The 15571-nt window shown below is 46.0% G+C and overlaps 2 protein-coding genes and 1 long non-coding RNA gene across 14 annotated transcripts in view; 2 read left to right on the forward strand and 1 right to left on the reverse strand.

Moving 5' to 3' along the window:
• The window catches only part of CDK2AP1 (cyclin dependent kinase 2 associated protein 1), a 19053-nt gene extending 12344 nt beyond the window's left edge, over nt 1–6709 (forward strand). For 4 of the 5 annotated variants that reach the window (XM_082204203.1, XM_082204204.1, XM_082204202.1 and 1 more), the window contains exons 2-4: nt 1029–1135; nt 2923–3049; nt 5362–6709. In XM_082204203.1, coding sequence (XP_082060329.1) covers nt 1029–1135; nt 2923–3049; nt 5362–5429 — 302 coding nt within the window. In that variant the 3' untranslated portion in view covers nt 5430–6709. The remainder of the gene's footprint in view (nt 1–1028; nt 1136–2922; nt 3050–5361) is intronic. The other variant, XR_014214706.1, reaches the window with a different exon arrangement.
• Nucleotides 6710–8822: 2113 nt separating this feature from the next.
• On the reverse strand, nt 8823–15295 carry LOC309521561. 4 transcript variants are annotated; one of them, XR_014214709.1, is made up of 4 exons: nt 15178–15270; nt 13625–14539; nt 10311–10616; nt 8823–9064 (listed from the first exon to the last, which is right to left on the reverse strand). It is a non-coding gene; the product is annotated as an uncharacterized lncRNA (long non-coding RNA). The 4 variants fall into 4 exon arrangements; XR_014214708.1 differs by lacking the exon at nt 13625–14539 and having other exon boundaries at nt 15178–15295; XR_014214710.1 differs by lacking the exons at nt 13625–14539; nt 15178–15270 and adding an exon at nt 14852–15140.
• LOC309521516 (M-phase phosphoprotein 9-like) overlaps nt 13758–15571 on the forward strand; it is a 45612-nt gene continuing 43798 nt past the window's right edge. For 4 of the 5 annotated variants that reach the window (XM_082204105.1, XM_082204112.1, XM_082204110.1 and 1 more), the window contains exon 1: nt 14142–14259. The gene's annotated coding sequence lies outside the window, so the exon portion shown is untranslated. Of the gene's footprint in view, nt 13870–14141; nt 14260–15571 lie in introns of those variants that run through there. The other variant, XM_082204107.1, reaches the window with a different exon arrangement.

Consider the following 15571-nt stretch of genomic DNA (forward strand, 5'->3'; position numbering starts at 1 on the left):
AGAGGCCCTAGCTCCTTATTGGTGAAGAGTACAGCGGTACCTCGGGTTACAGACGCTTCAGGTTACAGACTCTGCTAACCCAGAAATAGTACCTCGGGTTAAGAACTTTGCTTCAGGATGAGAACAGAAATTGTGCGGCAGCGGGAGGCCCCACAAGCTTAAGTGGTATCTCAGGTTAAGAACGGACCTCCGGAACGAAGGTACCACTGTATCTGCTGTGTATGCAGGAGGTCTGGGGTTCAATCCCCAGCATCTCTCGGTGGGGAGATCTGCTGACCATCAGCATGGCTAAGACTGAGTTAGACAGACCAGTGGCCTGTTTTGGTCTTCATGTGTGTAGCTGAACACCAGGCTGCCTGTGTGGGCACACCTCTCCAACAAATGGCTGGTGTTCTCCATTTTGGCAGCACTCATTGACAGTCTAGAGGAAGGGCTAGCCTGGCCAGGCGAGGAGTTTTGCAGCAATAGATCCGGGGATAGCGAAGCAGCACCCAGTCTGGGACACAGATGCCAAGGCTACAAATAACATTTTATTTATTCCCATCCACTTCCCTTTCCCCTTCTGCTCCTACAAGAGACCACAATTTCTGACAACGGCCTATTAACCTTGCCACATCAGTTAAATAAATAAACGGTTATTTTTATACCACATATAGACTTTAGGTGAGCTGTTCACTTGTTGGATGGTCTCTCCATCTGCAATATAGGGAGAATAACGGTGATCTACTTTACAGGGTTCCTGTTAGGATGTCCAAGATAATCTATGTGAAGAACTCTTGAGTGCTTGGGAAAAGCTTTCATGGAAAGCAAATGTCAGTGTCTTATGATTGCCATGGTGTCTTGAGCTTCTACTGATCAGGGCAATGTGGTGTTTATTTTTACCACTGCATTAGCATAGCTGGCAACTATTAGCAGAATGAGGAAGATAGGTACTGGCCTTTCAAAACCAGAATGTTTAACTTGCTAGCTTTGTATCTTACTCAACATTTGGTAATCATTCTCACTTTGTATGTTTTCTTTTTCCAAAGCTGGGAACGTCCACTCTCCTTCCACAAGCATGGCCGGCTCAGGGCAATACAGACAGCTTATAAATGACTACGGACCCCCATCTCTAGGTTACACACAAGGAGTGCAGGTAAAAACTTCCAATATTCTGGGCTGCCAGCAGTGTGTCTCTTATGCCATTTATTCATTCATTAATGAATGAGTTCCCTTGAAACATCCCCAAGGGTTTGACAATAAAAAACATATACAGTGGTGCCTCGCAAGACGAAATTAATCCGTTCCGCGAGTCTCTTCGTCTTGCGGTTTTTTCGTCTTGTGAAGCAACCCTATTAGCGGCTTAGCGGCTTTAAGAAAAAGGAAACAAGCTCGCAAGAACTCGCAAGACGTTTCGTCTTGCGAAGCAAGCCCATAGGGAAATTCGTCTTGCGGAACGACAAAAAACGGAAAACCCTTTCGTCTAGCGAGTTTTTCCTCTTGCGAGGCATTTGTCTTGCGGGGTACCACTGTATAAGGACAATTTCAAATCCGACAGAAACAGACTGGGATAAGAACCTCATTTGAAAAGACTTGTTGAAAAAAAGGGAAGTTGTCTATATTATTAACTTATATACGTACACCACATACAGTTCCAAATTAGTAGTTTGCAAAATATAAAAACAGAGTGACAGAAAAGTTAGAATATAAATGTCCCCAATTAAAACAGTGCAGCAGTTAAAATCTGGAGATGGGCTGAGAAATCAAGGAAATGCCTGTGTAAGTCAACAAACTGGTCGTGATGTCATTTAATGGATTAAATTTAAGTGGATGGGTAAAAATAAATATTACAGTTTCCAAACAGAAGTGATATTGACCAAATTCAGCACTGAGTGATTTTGTGATTCAGGTACATGGCGTTTTTGCTGTGGGTGTGGCATTTAAGGGTTCATGTTTATTTGTTAACAAGCTTCTGTTTTTCACAAGCGTCGACTCTGCTTTTAACCTGCTCGCCTCAATGATGGCATTAATAAATATTGCAGCTTTCACGTTCAAGTTGCTTTAAAGGTGCAGTGCTCACTATTTGGGGCTTCCCTCGGGCTTGATCCGGAAGCTGCGGCTAGTGCAGAATGCTTCAGCACGGCTACTGTCACGAATGAGACCCTGTCTGCATAGAACCCCTCTGCTCAGGGATCTGCATTAGTTGCCCATTTCCCATCTGCTACCCAGACAAGCTCAGTGTGTTGTTATTAGGATATTAAGCCCTCAACATCCTGGGAACCAGTTTACTCGCAGGGTCACCTTACCCCTTACATGCCCACTCAGCTGCTTTGATATGTGGAACTGGAACACCTGTAAGAAATAGTTATCTTTGGGGGGGGGTTACACATTGTAACTCCCAGCCTGTCAATACCAGACAGACATGTGATTGAAACCTTTTTGGTTAGGCAAGCCTATGCAGATGGCTGTGGGCAGGATTCCTGCATTGCAGGGGGTTGGACTAGATGGCATTTGGGGTGCCCACTCTAATATTCTATGTGAAATGTTGATGTCTTTCTTCTTTTTGGCTACTATTGATTTTAATGATCTTTTAAATATTTTAAAGGACCCATTTTTATTGATAACGTTAATATTTGATAATTTTGTAAGCTGCTTAATAGGATTTCTTACACTCAAGCAATATATGTTTTTTAAAGTACAGTAAATAAACAAAATAATGAGGGGGAAACCCTCCCGTCCCGATATAGCCTGCACTAAACAGCCACTTTTAGACTGCAGTTGTATGCATGCTTTCCCAAGAGTAATCCCCACTAATCAGAGCATGTGTAGGATTGCACTGTCACCCTGCAATTAATGAATTGATTAATTTGAGCTTTATTGTGGTTTGTTGGTTCTTGTGACTGGCACTGCTCTAATTCAGATCCCATTTCTTTCTGGTGCCAGGGAACGAGTAGCAGTCAAGTACCACAGAGCAAGTATGCAGAACTTTTGGCCATCATAGAAGAATTAGGAAAAGAAATCAGGCCTACATATGCTGGAAGTAAAAGTGCCATGGAAAGGCTAAAACGAGGTAATGAAGCTGTGCTGGTCCGGGGGGGGGGGGGAGGTACTAATACCGTATCCGAAGTTCAGTCCAGAGTCACTAGCAGGGTAGACGATCACTAGATGAGACGCGAGGTCCGAAACAGGGAGCCGGGCGAGGGAGCAGGAACGCTGGTAGGGCAGCAGCAGGAAGCCAGGCGGGTAACAGGAACTCTGGTAGAGCAGAAGCAGGGAGCCAGGCGGGGAACAGGAATACTGGTGGGTCAGCAGCGGGCAGCCGGGCGAGGAACAGGAACACCGGAGAGTCAGGAGCAGGGAGCCGGGCGAGGAACAGGCACACCGGGAGTGCAGATCTAGGTCTGGGTAAAGCAGGTACTCCACAACGACGTTGCTCCTGCAACCTGGGACCAGGCTGCCTGACCTTTATCTTCTTCTAAGGCCGGGGGCGGTCCCGGCCCCCAGGAGCCCCGCCTCTCCTGGCCTTAAGGCGAGCACTCCTCCTGGGAGAGACCAGTTCCCTTCGCCTCTCTGCCCTAAGCCTCTGCAGTTCAGGAGAGGCCGAAGGGTTACTGGGCCCTGGGGGAGGCTCACCTGTAGCCACTGAGTCTTCCAGCACCTCTGGGGCCAGAATGGTCTCACCTGGTGCCTGCCCCTGAGGATCTGGCACAGGTGCAGGCTCCTCAGCATCTAGGCCTTGCCCCAGTTCAGCCGGCCCTGGAGGCGGGGACTCCTGTGCCGGCTGGGATTCCTCCGGTTCACTCTCAGACTCGGAATCCCAGGCCATCACAGAAGCTAATATTGAGAAAAATATTTTAGGCCATATTATTTACACTAAATCACTTGACTTAGGGACCTAGTCCACAAGATTATGAGGAAAAGGTCAAAAAACACAATATCTGATAAAGAGTGGTCCAGGTTGGGCTTCTAGTGGCCCAGGAGCTCCCACTTTAAGCCAGCGTAGAAACGAAAACACCACCTAGTCCCACCCGAAGAGAAGGCCACCCGCTTCTAACCTGTGCAATTCATACCAAGAGCATATGAAGTAATATATGACTTTTAACGTATAGGCGCTGTGGGTTAAACCACAGAGCCTAGGACTTGCCAATCAGAAGGTCGGCGGTTCGAATCCCCACAACGGGGTGAGCTCCCGTTGCTCAGTCCCTGCTCTTGCCCACCTAGCAGTTTGAAAGCATGAAGTGCTAGTAGATAAATAGGTACCGCTCTGGCGGGAAGGTAAACAGCTTTTCCGTGTGCTGCTCTGGTTCGCCAGAAGCGGCTTAGTCATGCTGACCACATGACCTGGAAGCTGTTCGCCGGCTCCCTCAGCCAATAAAACAAGATGAGTGCCGCAACCCCAGAGTCGGCCATGACTTGACCTAATGGTCAGGGGTCCCTTTACCATGACTGAAGACTGTTTGTTCTGATACCTGGCAACTCCTCCCAGCTCCAGTCAGCATAGCCAATGATCAGAGCTAATGAGAGTTGCAGTCCAGCAACATTTGGATGGCACCATCTTGGATACACCTGGATTAATGGGTTGCTATGCACCTGTTTCCCTGGCCACCTAGAAACATGCTTTGCCCCTCTCCAAAAGTATTTAAAGGTAAAAGGGGCCTTCTGGCGGTTCCCTCACTGCGAGAAGCCAAGTTACAGGGAACCAGGCAGAGGGCCTTCTCGGTAGTGGCACCCTCCCTGTGGAACGCCCTCCCACCAGATGTCAAAGAGAACAACTACCAGACTTTTAGAAGACATCTGAAGGCAGCCCTGTTTAGGGAAGCTTTTAATGTTTGATGTATCACAGTATTTTAATATTCTTTTGGAAGCCGCCCAGAATGGCTGGGGAAACCCAGCAAGATGGGCGGGGTATAAATAATAATAATTTATTATTATTATTATTATTATTATTATTATTATTATTATTAAACTTTCTTCCTTACAAAAAATGCTGCAATGGTCACTGAACTGCTTCAGAAAAAGGGGGAAATATATAACTCAAAGGCATGCTCCACCAAGGAAGTTCTCCTGCAAATGTCCCAGTGAAATGAAAAAGCAGCTATACCTTCATATGAAACTGGCAAAACGTCAGTGCCTCCCAAACTGTATACAGTTCTTAAACCAAGGCGCACTTTCCCTAATGTGGCCTCCTGCCGCCGGTGCCCTTCCACTGTTTGGATTCCGTTCTTAGACAGAGGTAAAGTTCGCAAAGCGGGACACTTCTTCCAGTTTTGCGGAGTTTGTAAACCAGACTGTTCTTAAACAGGACTGTTCTTAAACTGAGGTACCACTGTATTGCTTTTGTAAAAGTAAACACAAGCAGACGTTATGTTACTTTTTTTGCAGGCATCATTCACGCCAGAGGACTAGTTCGAGAGTGTTTGGCAGAGACTGAGCGCAATGCAAGATCCTAGCATCTCTTCCCATGGCTGCAAGATTTTCCCACCTCTTATGAAAAAGGGACACCAGTTCCTTTGGAGACTACAGAAGGCATTCAGAGAGATCCCTTAATTTGACTCTACCACTCCCCCCCCCACTGCCATTTCCAAGAATGTGGGCCGCAATCCAAAGTAGCACTTAGGAGGCAACCAAGGGCTTGTGTGCCCAGTGGAAAGTTTGAATCCCCCCAACAAATACATCCACCCTGTGCCATACTTCAAACAGCTTCTGAAATGCCTCTTGGTTTCAAAAGCAGCTCAGCATCCAGCATGGGGGGCATTGGTTTGAGACAGTCCAAAGGTCCCCTTGGGTGGATAAAACTTGTGCTGTCTTTTTTTTCTTCTGGATCCTGGCCATAGTCAACAAGATTATCCTTCCTCTCATTTAAAGTGGAGTTTGCCGTATTTCATTTAAGTTGAGGCATTCCCTGAATTAGTTTAAATTTATTTAAAAGCAACTGCATTTCTCTCTCTTAATTCTCTGTTCTGCCTCAGGTTGCTCCTTCAACTAACAGTGTTCCCCATATCCAGTGGTTTTCAAACTGCATTCTAGGAAAGGTCTATGGCTCCTTAGCTTTCTAGGGACTTCTCAGTAACAGTATCAGTAATGTTGGACACGCTGCCCTGAAAAGGGAGCCCCTCTGCTGCTGCCAGTATTCCTGTGTAATGTAAAAGGAGCGCTGGTTGTGTTCTAGGTTGCAAGGTACGGTTATGTGGGGCATTGGCAAAGCTAAGCAGCTCCAGACATCACACCCCATGGATTGAGTGTACACACCCCAGAGTCCTCTGCAGTGCAGCAGACTTCCTATGGCAAACAATCAGCCTTTGCAGAACAGCAGAGGAGTAAAGGGCTCCTTGAAAGCAAAATTTGAAAACAGCTGCCTTAATCCTCAAGCATTCATTTGGCTTCACCACTAAACCATTTCTTACCAGACTCCTTTGAGTACAGATATTGTTTTTTGTTTCACCAGCTGACAGCCTAATTTCTAATTTGGTGCACGCACCATAAATTTTGTTCAAAAATTATCCCCCCGCCCCACCATTTTGCATGATTGTTACTGTTTCCATTAAAAGTGCATGAGTTCTACAAAAAGACTATTCTAACCTGTCACAGGCCCCAAAAGCAACTCTATTCCCCCAGATTTAAATTGTAACTTTGCCAAAAAAAAAAAAATCCAAATAAGTGACTAAAACTGTTATTTGCATCTTTGTATGTATTTATTACTTGACGTAATAAAGCTTATTTTCATTAACAATTTGGTACTGTTAAGCAGCAGAGGCCCAATTACTCAAAAGCATTAAAGCGTAGAATTATTGGAACATCTGAGAGATCCCTCAGGAAATCCAGCAATAGGAACTTAGTGATGTGGAAGCATAAAGGATAAAAATAAGGTAAGCAAGCATGATGAGGAAATTACCCCTTACACCATTCTGAACATGCAATATCCAGTGACATCACACATATCCATGGAGCTCAGTGAACTTCATTGGTCTATAAAAGAGCTTTCCAAACTGTGTCATAACACGTTAGTGTGTTAGCTGCAAAGTGTAGGTGTGTTGCACGAATGCTCTTATAAGGGGTTAGTTTGGCTGTCAGTTTGCTAGTAAAACTGAATTACCCTGTTGCGAAATATGCATGTCTAAAAAGTTTGTCACCAACATGCAAAGACTGAAAAGCTCTGGTCTATGACATAGTTGGTGATCAGCTGGTACTACTCATGGGTTCCCGTTTCCCTCCAAATCCACTTTCCAGCATTGTCAACGGTTGCCTTAAAGAGATGGAGGCTTCTGCTGGTGGGTGTTCAGCCTCCCTGACTGACCACCTCTACCTGACCAGAGTGTATGCAACCACCCAAAAACTCTGAGGAATGCTGGAAGAAGTGGCAGAAGCCACCTTGACACCTTCACTTGAGCTGAGAAGCCTTAGCAGAACTGGCTTTCCTTATACATTATATAGAGCAGAGGTGGAAAATTGGGGACACTCCAGCTATCAGATTACAGTTCCCTTCACCCTTTTCCATTGGACCTTGATGAACAGGGCTAATTGGAGCCCAACAAAATATGGAGGGCCACATCCTTGCCTTGGAGGGTTCCACTGGCCCCATAAAGTGCCACCACCATTTGCCAGGAAAGGGAGTTGCTGCTCTGTTCTCTGCTGTGTTTAGGACATCAGTTAGCCAGAGTGAGCTTCAAGTTCAGCAGCAGGTAACAAAAAGGGACCACTGTTCTAGCATGTCCCTATAATGAAGTATCATTCCACCTTGGTTGAAAGCAACTTTCCGCTTGAGGTTTTTGGTTTGTTTGTTTCAGCACCCATACTTGCTTGTTCCCTTGTCTCTACCACAGAGGACTCACTGGACATCCACTCCAGCACTGCTGAGGCAAAGCAGAACATTTATGGAGGGAGCATATGGCCTTCCAGATGTTGTCAGACTCCAACCCTCTTCAGCCTCTTTCAGCAAGACCAATGATTGGGGTTGATGGGGAAAGAAGTCCAGAAGCCACTAGAGCACGACAGGTTCTCCATCCCTGCTGTAGTGCTTGAGATTAATGCAAAGGCAAAGTAAGAGATCCAGCTAATCCTGGGCTAGGCCACTCTTTTTCAACCTTGGATTCTCAGCTGTTGTTGAACTACAGCTTCCATCATCCCTGATCATTGGCTAAGATGGCTGGGGATGATGGGAAAACGGGGGGTCCCAACACACGTACACCTGAGAACTCAAGGTTGAAGAACCCAGGGTTAGACACCACATACTTGGTGGCTTTGCCACTCCATTGCCTGCCATGCTGTTCTAGTTTTATGGGCTCTGCTTCGGCATCATGCAGTTCTCATTTTGCATGCCTTGTGCCCAATGCTGACACAATGCTGGGAACACGCCACACCCACTGCTTCATGGCTGTAGAGTGGCCAGCACACACACGGCCTATTTTGGGTAATGACCTGATGACAGAGGCTAGGGCAGGGCTTGCAGCTAAGCGTTGCTTGTCCACAACCACAAAACCACTGATGTGTTATTACCGAAAGGCAACTGGGCACCACTTCCTGAAAGCGTGGACAGGAAGTCGCCCTACTCCTGCCTTAAAACAAGGGGCATCCATCTGGTTCCATCTGGAACATGTTTGATGCAGTAACTTCTTAAGAGTGAGGCAAGGTTGGTTTGTAGGCTCAATTGCTGGTTACCGCAAAGGTAGAAAAGCTCTTTTCCATCTGAAACGATGGAATGATAAACATCTACAAATGTCACAGTGTACCATCACTTGCATTTTTGCCTCTGAATTGCAGTTTTTCTCACAATTCTAAAAAACCACAACCAGGCAAGTGCACCCATGCACACCAAATTGGATGAGTTGTTAAAAAAACCCAACCCCAACCAAAACCCACAACTGCCCAATCCTGTTTATTTATCCTCTAATGCTTGCATTTCTTTCAAATGCCTTTTCCTTTCAAGATTTTCTTTTGCTCGCTTCTTCTTCTCTTGCTTTTTCTTCTGAAATTCCCGTTTCTCCTTAACAACGTCACTGGTTTCACCTTTGTAGAAAACATCCACTTTCTCCTGGAGGATCTCTCTGGCTTTTTTACGGTTCTGCTCCACTGATCTTGTCTGATGGCACTAGAAAGAGGGCGGGGAGAAAAAATAATTTGCTTAGGGGATTGGAGCCAGCCCTATCCTGAAAGTTAGAAATGCTATTGCCGGCCTGGTGATTCAGAACTACTTTGTCTGGGAAAGAGAATTCTCAGAGAAGGAAGCAGATGAGAAGGCTGGAGAGGCCCAAAAGGACTGTAGAAGCTTGAAAGAGGATTTATGGAGCCATCCATATGTGGCTGTAGGATGCTGGAAGGTGGCAGAAGTCTTGTAGATGAGTGGAAAGAAAGGCAAGGGCTAGAGACATAAAGGCAGTACAATGGACCAAGCCTCACTGTTCTCCATGTTTATGCACTTTTGGCAGCTCTTGAGGGTGGGGGATGCAAACCATTAAAATAAGCTAGGTATTGTGATGTGGCCACTGACCCCCAAGTGCAAGCCAGAAAAGGATGGGGCTGCTTAGCTCTTTTCTCTCTGGTGCAGCAAAGCGCCTGGGTGAAATCACCTCAGTGATTTCAGCCCATCATGGAGCACTGTGGTAGGAAGCAGGGTTTTGAACATTGTGATGTACCACCAGATCGCAATGTTTGCTTGGTGATACACTGCAATGTTGAAAACCTGACATTGCCCACCCCTACTCTACTGATGAAAGGGCAGTTCAGTCTCTGCCTGTTGAAAAGGTGCCTTTGTCATCTGTTTCCTACCTCACAGAATCATGATTTCAAGAACTACCTATAGACTCTTGGTGGATGCACCACATGCTGACAATTCCTTTGGAGTAGACTACCAAAATGGATTTTCTCATGAATCTGACCGGAGATAGCCAACGTGGTGCTCACCAGATGTTTTGGATTACATTTCCCAAGATCGCTGCAACATCACTGTCAGGGAAGACTGCTTTGAGGTTATTTCTACAATCAAGTGATATACAAATTTTATGAAAATGGAATTGTTGTCCAAAATGTGTGGAGGGCACCATGTTAGTTATCCCTGCTCCACCCATTCTAGCTGATGTGATCTGGATGCTACAAATGGGGCTTCTCAGGAATGTGAAGAACACACACCTCAGCCTTATTGGCCCATATGCCTATCCAACAGTATATAGTTTTTTTTGTGGCATAAAAACTTCCTGGCTGATCACCTGAACACGACTCTTCCTCCAGTGGACAAGCTTTTTACAAACCTCTGTTGTGCTAAACACTGTATTACGTGAAGCAGAAAACTAGTGAAACTTGCCACAGAAGCAGACGTGGAGCAAAGTCAAGCAACTCACCTTGACTACAATTCCTGAAGGAAGATGTTTCAGGACCACACAGTTACTGGTTTTATTGGTTGCTTGGCCTCCAGGTCCAGAGCCACGGACAAACTGCTCTTCTAGGTCAGCCTCGTGCAGAGGAAGGAGGTCTCTGAAGCTGCTCTTTCCCACTTCAAGGAGCAACGGTCTGGGCCACCAAGGCATTAAAAAACGCGACTTCCACCAAAGCCTTGATGCCAGAGAGAAACCACTTAGTCCATTCAATGTGTTTGTCAAGAGCGGTAAACTTGAGGGAGGCATAGGAAACTCTAGAGATGAGGACTCCTAATTTAAACAATAGGAGAGAAGCCAAGAAAATACTCATAAGTAACTGTCAATATATCTGGCCCTAACATTCAGTGGAACATAGGAAGAAGCATTATACTGAGTGAGACCATTGGTCTATCTAGCTCAGTACTGTCTTCACTGACTGGCAGAGGCTCTCCATGATTTCAGGCAGGGTTCTTGCCCAGCCCTATCTGAAGCTGCCAGGGATTGACCCTGTGACCATGAGGGCACAAAGCAGTTGCTTACTATTGAGCCGCAGCCTTTTGTACACATGCACTTTATGGTGCTGTGCTTTTGGTGGTGGAGGATGGGACCCATTTTTTTAATTATTTTTCTCAGACTACACCACTGCAGTGTGGAATGCAAGCTGTCTGTTTTCATTCACTCTGCTGACTTCACATTACATTCCAGGGTAGCAGGAGAGGACTTACTGTCAAAAGAAATGATATCCTGTCTGATGATTTAATCCCACCCATGACACCACACAACACCAACATCTCATATGATGTGGGTAGGGCTGTGATATAGTTGCTATCCTCCCTTTGAGCCTTCTCCACCCCTGAACTCTCTCCCCCTCCCAGTCCCCAAACTGAAATATCATCTTGTTACTAAACAGTACAGGGTGCTTTTCCAACTTCTGGCTGAAGTTAATCTTTTCATGAAAAAAAAAGAGAGGAGTGAAAAAACTGGCCATGGTCTTTTTCTGTTACTCAGACAAGTGGCAATTAACCTTTCCAGTTTGATGTCTCTTTTTCTAAGAATAAAGCCACTCTATGATTAAGGGAGCAAGACTAACAGCCTGATTCTAACACCTGCCACAACTGAACACTCACCTGGCCACTGTGCCAGCACACAAATCGTGGAATGTGGCCTTGGAAGTATTTATCCACAGGTACCCCAATCTTCACATGATCAAATTGAAAAGGCTTCAGGGTCAAGATAATGCTGCTACACACACATTATTAGGAACCTTTTGCTTTATTTGAGCGATTTATCCGACCATCTGTTTTATGTATACTGGACCAATTGTAAATCATTTATTTGCTTAAATTAAAAACACAAACTGAAAGGACTTCCATTTCTGTAGAGGAAGACCAAACAGGTTTCTGCTCACAGTACCCCTTAGCAATTGCTGATCCAAAGGGTACAGAAATACCAAATATTTTCAATGAGCCAAAATGCTCACTTGGTGGCACCAGAAACCAAGAGATAGGGGAGGAAGTAAATGCTTCCTTGCAAAACCCGAATTGTAACTATTATAAAATTACAGGGCTATAGAAATCACCAATATCACTACTGATTTGTCTGGACAAATTCCAAGCAATAGTCAGAAGTGGAAAACACATCTTCATCCAGAAGAGCACTGATTATACAGATAAGTAGGAGGTCATGCTGCAGCTGCTGGTCACATGTTCCATGATGGCACTGCCCTGGAATGCTTAACCCTGAACTGGTCTGTGGGCAAACAGGCACTTCATTTTGCTAAAATGATTCTAAATATATGCCTTTTGGGTTTCCAGCTTAAATATGTCTGGATTTGTCAAAAGTAATAAAACAGTTTTCAAAGAAAGTGATCAAGCAACGGGAATAAAGCAGCTCTTTGCTCTTCCTTAGGACTGACAGCCTGCAACTTGGTCTACGAAGTACCTTTATGTTCCCTGACAATGCAGTGAAAACAGATTCAACCCTTTTTCTTCCACCAAATCCTTCCCCTGTCCCAACCTTTGCTAGCACAGTACCTTTCACAGGGGATGCTGGAGAATTCTGACCAAAAAGAAATGGAAACAGGAATTGCCAATTATTTGCCCCATCCAGCACACAAATCAATCCAGCGAATATTATTCACTGTTGTTGCTGCTTTTACTCCACAAACAATATGCAACTGATTACTCCCCTCCCCATTTGCATGGATATGGAACTTACATCATCAGTTACTTAAGTTATGTAATTTTGCTACAGTGGACAGCAAGATGAATAATGTGGGTTTTGGTGGAAGATAAGCTGCAGTGCAACAGAAACAGCGCTGCTTGCAATGAATAAAGGGTGAAATAGAAAACAATGCCTTACAGCTCTACTATCCAGATTTCTTGGACTACAACTCCCATTAGACTAAGCCAGGTGATGGTGATTGTAGCCTGTAACATCTGAAAAGCACTATGATGGCAAAGGCTACCTATACAAGTTGAATACTGCAGGAAGGGAGTCTTCTTGTGCCTAGGTCCTGCATGTGGGTTTGTCACTGTGAGAAGATGCTGGATTAGATGGGGCACTGGCCTGATCCAACAGGCTCCTCTTATGTTCTTATTCTGTTGTCCAGTCCCTCCCATGTTTACTGTAATAATTAATGTGACAGGCAGGTGAGGGAGTACATAACAAGAACTGAAAGGAGAGGGCAGGAGATCATATTACTTTTTCATCTCTCAGTGCATTTGGAAATTTAAATACATAGTGCAGGTTTCTTCCTCCTCTTACCATCCACAGTATTACATTAATAGGGCAACTAATCCCAGTAACTTTAAACTGAATTCCAGGATACTGCCAAGAAATAAGTAGTGGGTGGAAGAAAGGAAAGCTTAGCCAAAAATGGAATATACTTGATTCAGCTTTTTTAAAAAGAAGAAGCCAAAATAAGTTACTGAAGTCAAACAATGGAATAATGAGATTTGATAAATAATGGTGCTGAGTTTTAAAAATAAATATATACCTTCTAGTTTAAGAAGGCAATTATAAAACAAAAAACCTTAAAGTACACCTCCCTTCTAAGGTTTCACTGATGCCAGCATCTGTTAATCTGCTCTCTCCTGCCCCCAAGATACCAACAGAGCATTTCCAATTTGAAGGCTCCATTCCAGAGCGACACCATCATAGAACAGAATGTGTCCACCAGCCACAAAACTCCAGCCTCTCTGTTCAAGAAATGCGGTCTTCCAGATGATGATGCATTTCTGATGCCAATTTAAACTATTAAAAGTAAAATAAAAAATGAAGCAATGAACAAAACATACCCCCTCAAGCATTTCGTTTGAAATGAAGTACGCTGCTTTGAAGACACATTCCCCATTGCTCATCTTCCCATCCACCCACCCCATTTCACTCTGTGCTGAAGTCACAATCCACTGCTGGCCACATCAGTTGCCAGGGGAAAAGGCTGCATCAGGATTTCCTCTGTAGGACCTCCTAGGAAGACTGCAAGGCATTGCAACCAAGTGCTAGATTAAACACAGGTTGGCCACCGTTCATCATGGCAAGAGTGAGTAGATGTTGCTATACTTTTGTGTCTGGGTTTTCAAAACGAGGTAGGGCTCTGCAAGCAGCTGGGCAGCTGCCAGGGGAAAATACAAACTTGTCTGTTTACCCTTCCAGCCTAATGCTGCTCTAGTAGCCCAATTGCTCCCAGTCTCCCTTGATGGTGACATGGTTTCCATGGTGCAAATCTAAGGCAGCTGTCAATTTTAAGGGTTTGGTTTCTAAGTCAAAAGGCAACAGGCATCCTGCCTGTCATGTTCCTGCCTGATTTGTAAGTGGAAGACTCCAGGCTACATGCTGTAGGTGCAACAAGAAGACTCCCGGGCTCCATTCTCGGCTCTGGATGTACTTGGGCAGCAAGACTCTGGGTTGCAATCCCAGCTCCACATCTGAGGTGAGGATGCAGCAGAACTTATATATTCCATCCTTGACACACAAGAGAGAGGGTAGGACTCCTGTTTTTGTGGGCTGGGAGGTAGTCAGTACTCCTGCGGCTTAAAGGTGATTGCAGGGGAAGAGGATTCATTGACTTTGTAGTTTTTGTGGGGAGAATAGAAAACCTCTTCGTTTTGGAGATGAGGGTGGGAAGGGAGAGAAAGAATGCCGAGTCCTGGCTTTACAAATGATGCAGTGTGGAGGAAAGGCTCCTGGGTCTCTCCTGGCTGTGGATAGTGCTGGAAAGAAAGAAAGGGGTCTTTTTTTGGAGGGGTGAGAAGTTTGAGAGCCAGGTGGTGCAGTGGTTAGAGCAGACTTTCTCAATCTCTGGTCCCCAGATGTGGTTGGACTACAACTCCCATCATTCCAGACTGCTGGCCCTTTTCATTAGGGATGATGTGAATTGTAGCCCAACATCTGGGGACCCAAGATCGAGAAAGTCTGGGTTGGTGTGTCAGACGAGGACCTCACAGACCCAACTTCAATTCCCCCCTCAAGCATGAAGCTCCCGGAATGATCTTGGGCCGTTGCTGACTCTCAACCCAACCTGCCTCACAGGCTTGTGGTGGTGATTAAAGGAAGGCGGGAAGAATCATGTGCTCGTCACGTTGAGCTCCATGAACAAAAGGGTGGGATATAAATGCAAAAAACACACGACTCAGGTTGGGGCTCCTGGGTCCTCCTTGGGGAAGGGCTGCTGGATTCCGGTTTTGTAGGGGAGGGGAGGTTTGGGGGGGCGCAGGACTCCTGGGTTTCTTCCGCAACTGAGCGAAAGGCCTCTCAATCGAGGGCCGAGGTGGGGACCGGGAACCCCGCACGCTGCACCTCCACCTAGGCCGGAGGAAAGGCAGAAAACCGCTCTGCTGACGCCTCTTACCTACTGCGGGACGGGTCAGCTCGCCTGAGAAGAAGAAGGTCCCAGCCTGTCTGCGCATGCGCCGCCGTCTATTTACTTCACTGACCCCGAGGGAGTGAAAGAGAGAGCGCCCCCACCCGCCACTCCATGAAGGTGCCACTCCAATAGGGGCAGCGGAAAGCCAATCACATAGCACGACCCGTTACGCGACGGGCCTTTCTCCTTGCCACCGCCCAATGGCCGCGAAGCTCCCATTCCACGCCCCTCCGCTCCCGCCCCCGTTGTTGGGTAGCCAATCGCATCCCGCGTCCCACCCCGGCGCGCGGCTCGGAGCAGCCAATAACCGTCCGGGTGAAGCCGCCTCGCGAGCCTCTTGCGTCTGCTTTGAAAAAGCTTCGAATCTCAACCGCCAATC

Source organism: Podarcis vaucheri (genome assembly GCF_965113315.1).
Source record: "Podarcis vaucheri genome assembly, chromosome: 16".
Lineage (NCBI taxonomy): Eukaryota > Metazoa > Chordata > Lepidosauria > Squamata > Lacertidae > Podarcis > Podarcis vaucheri.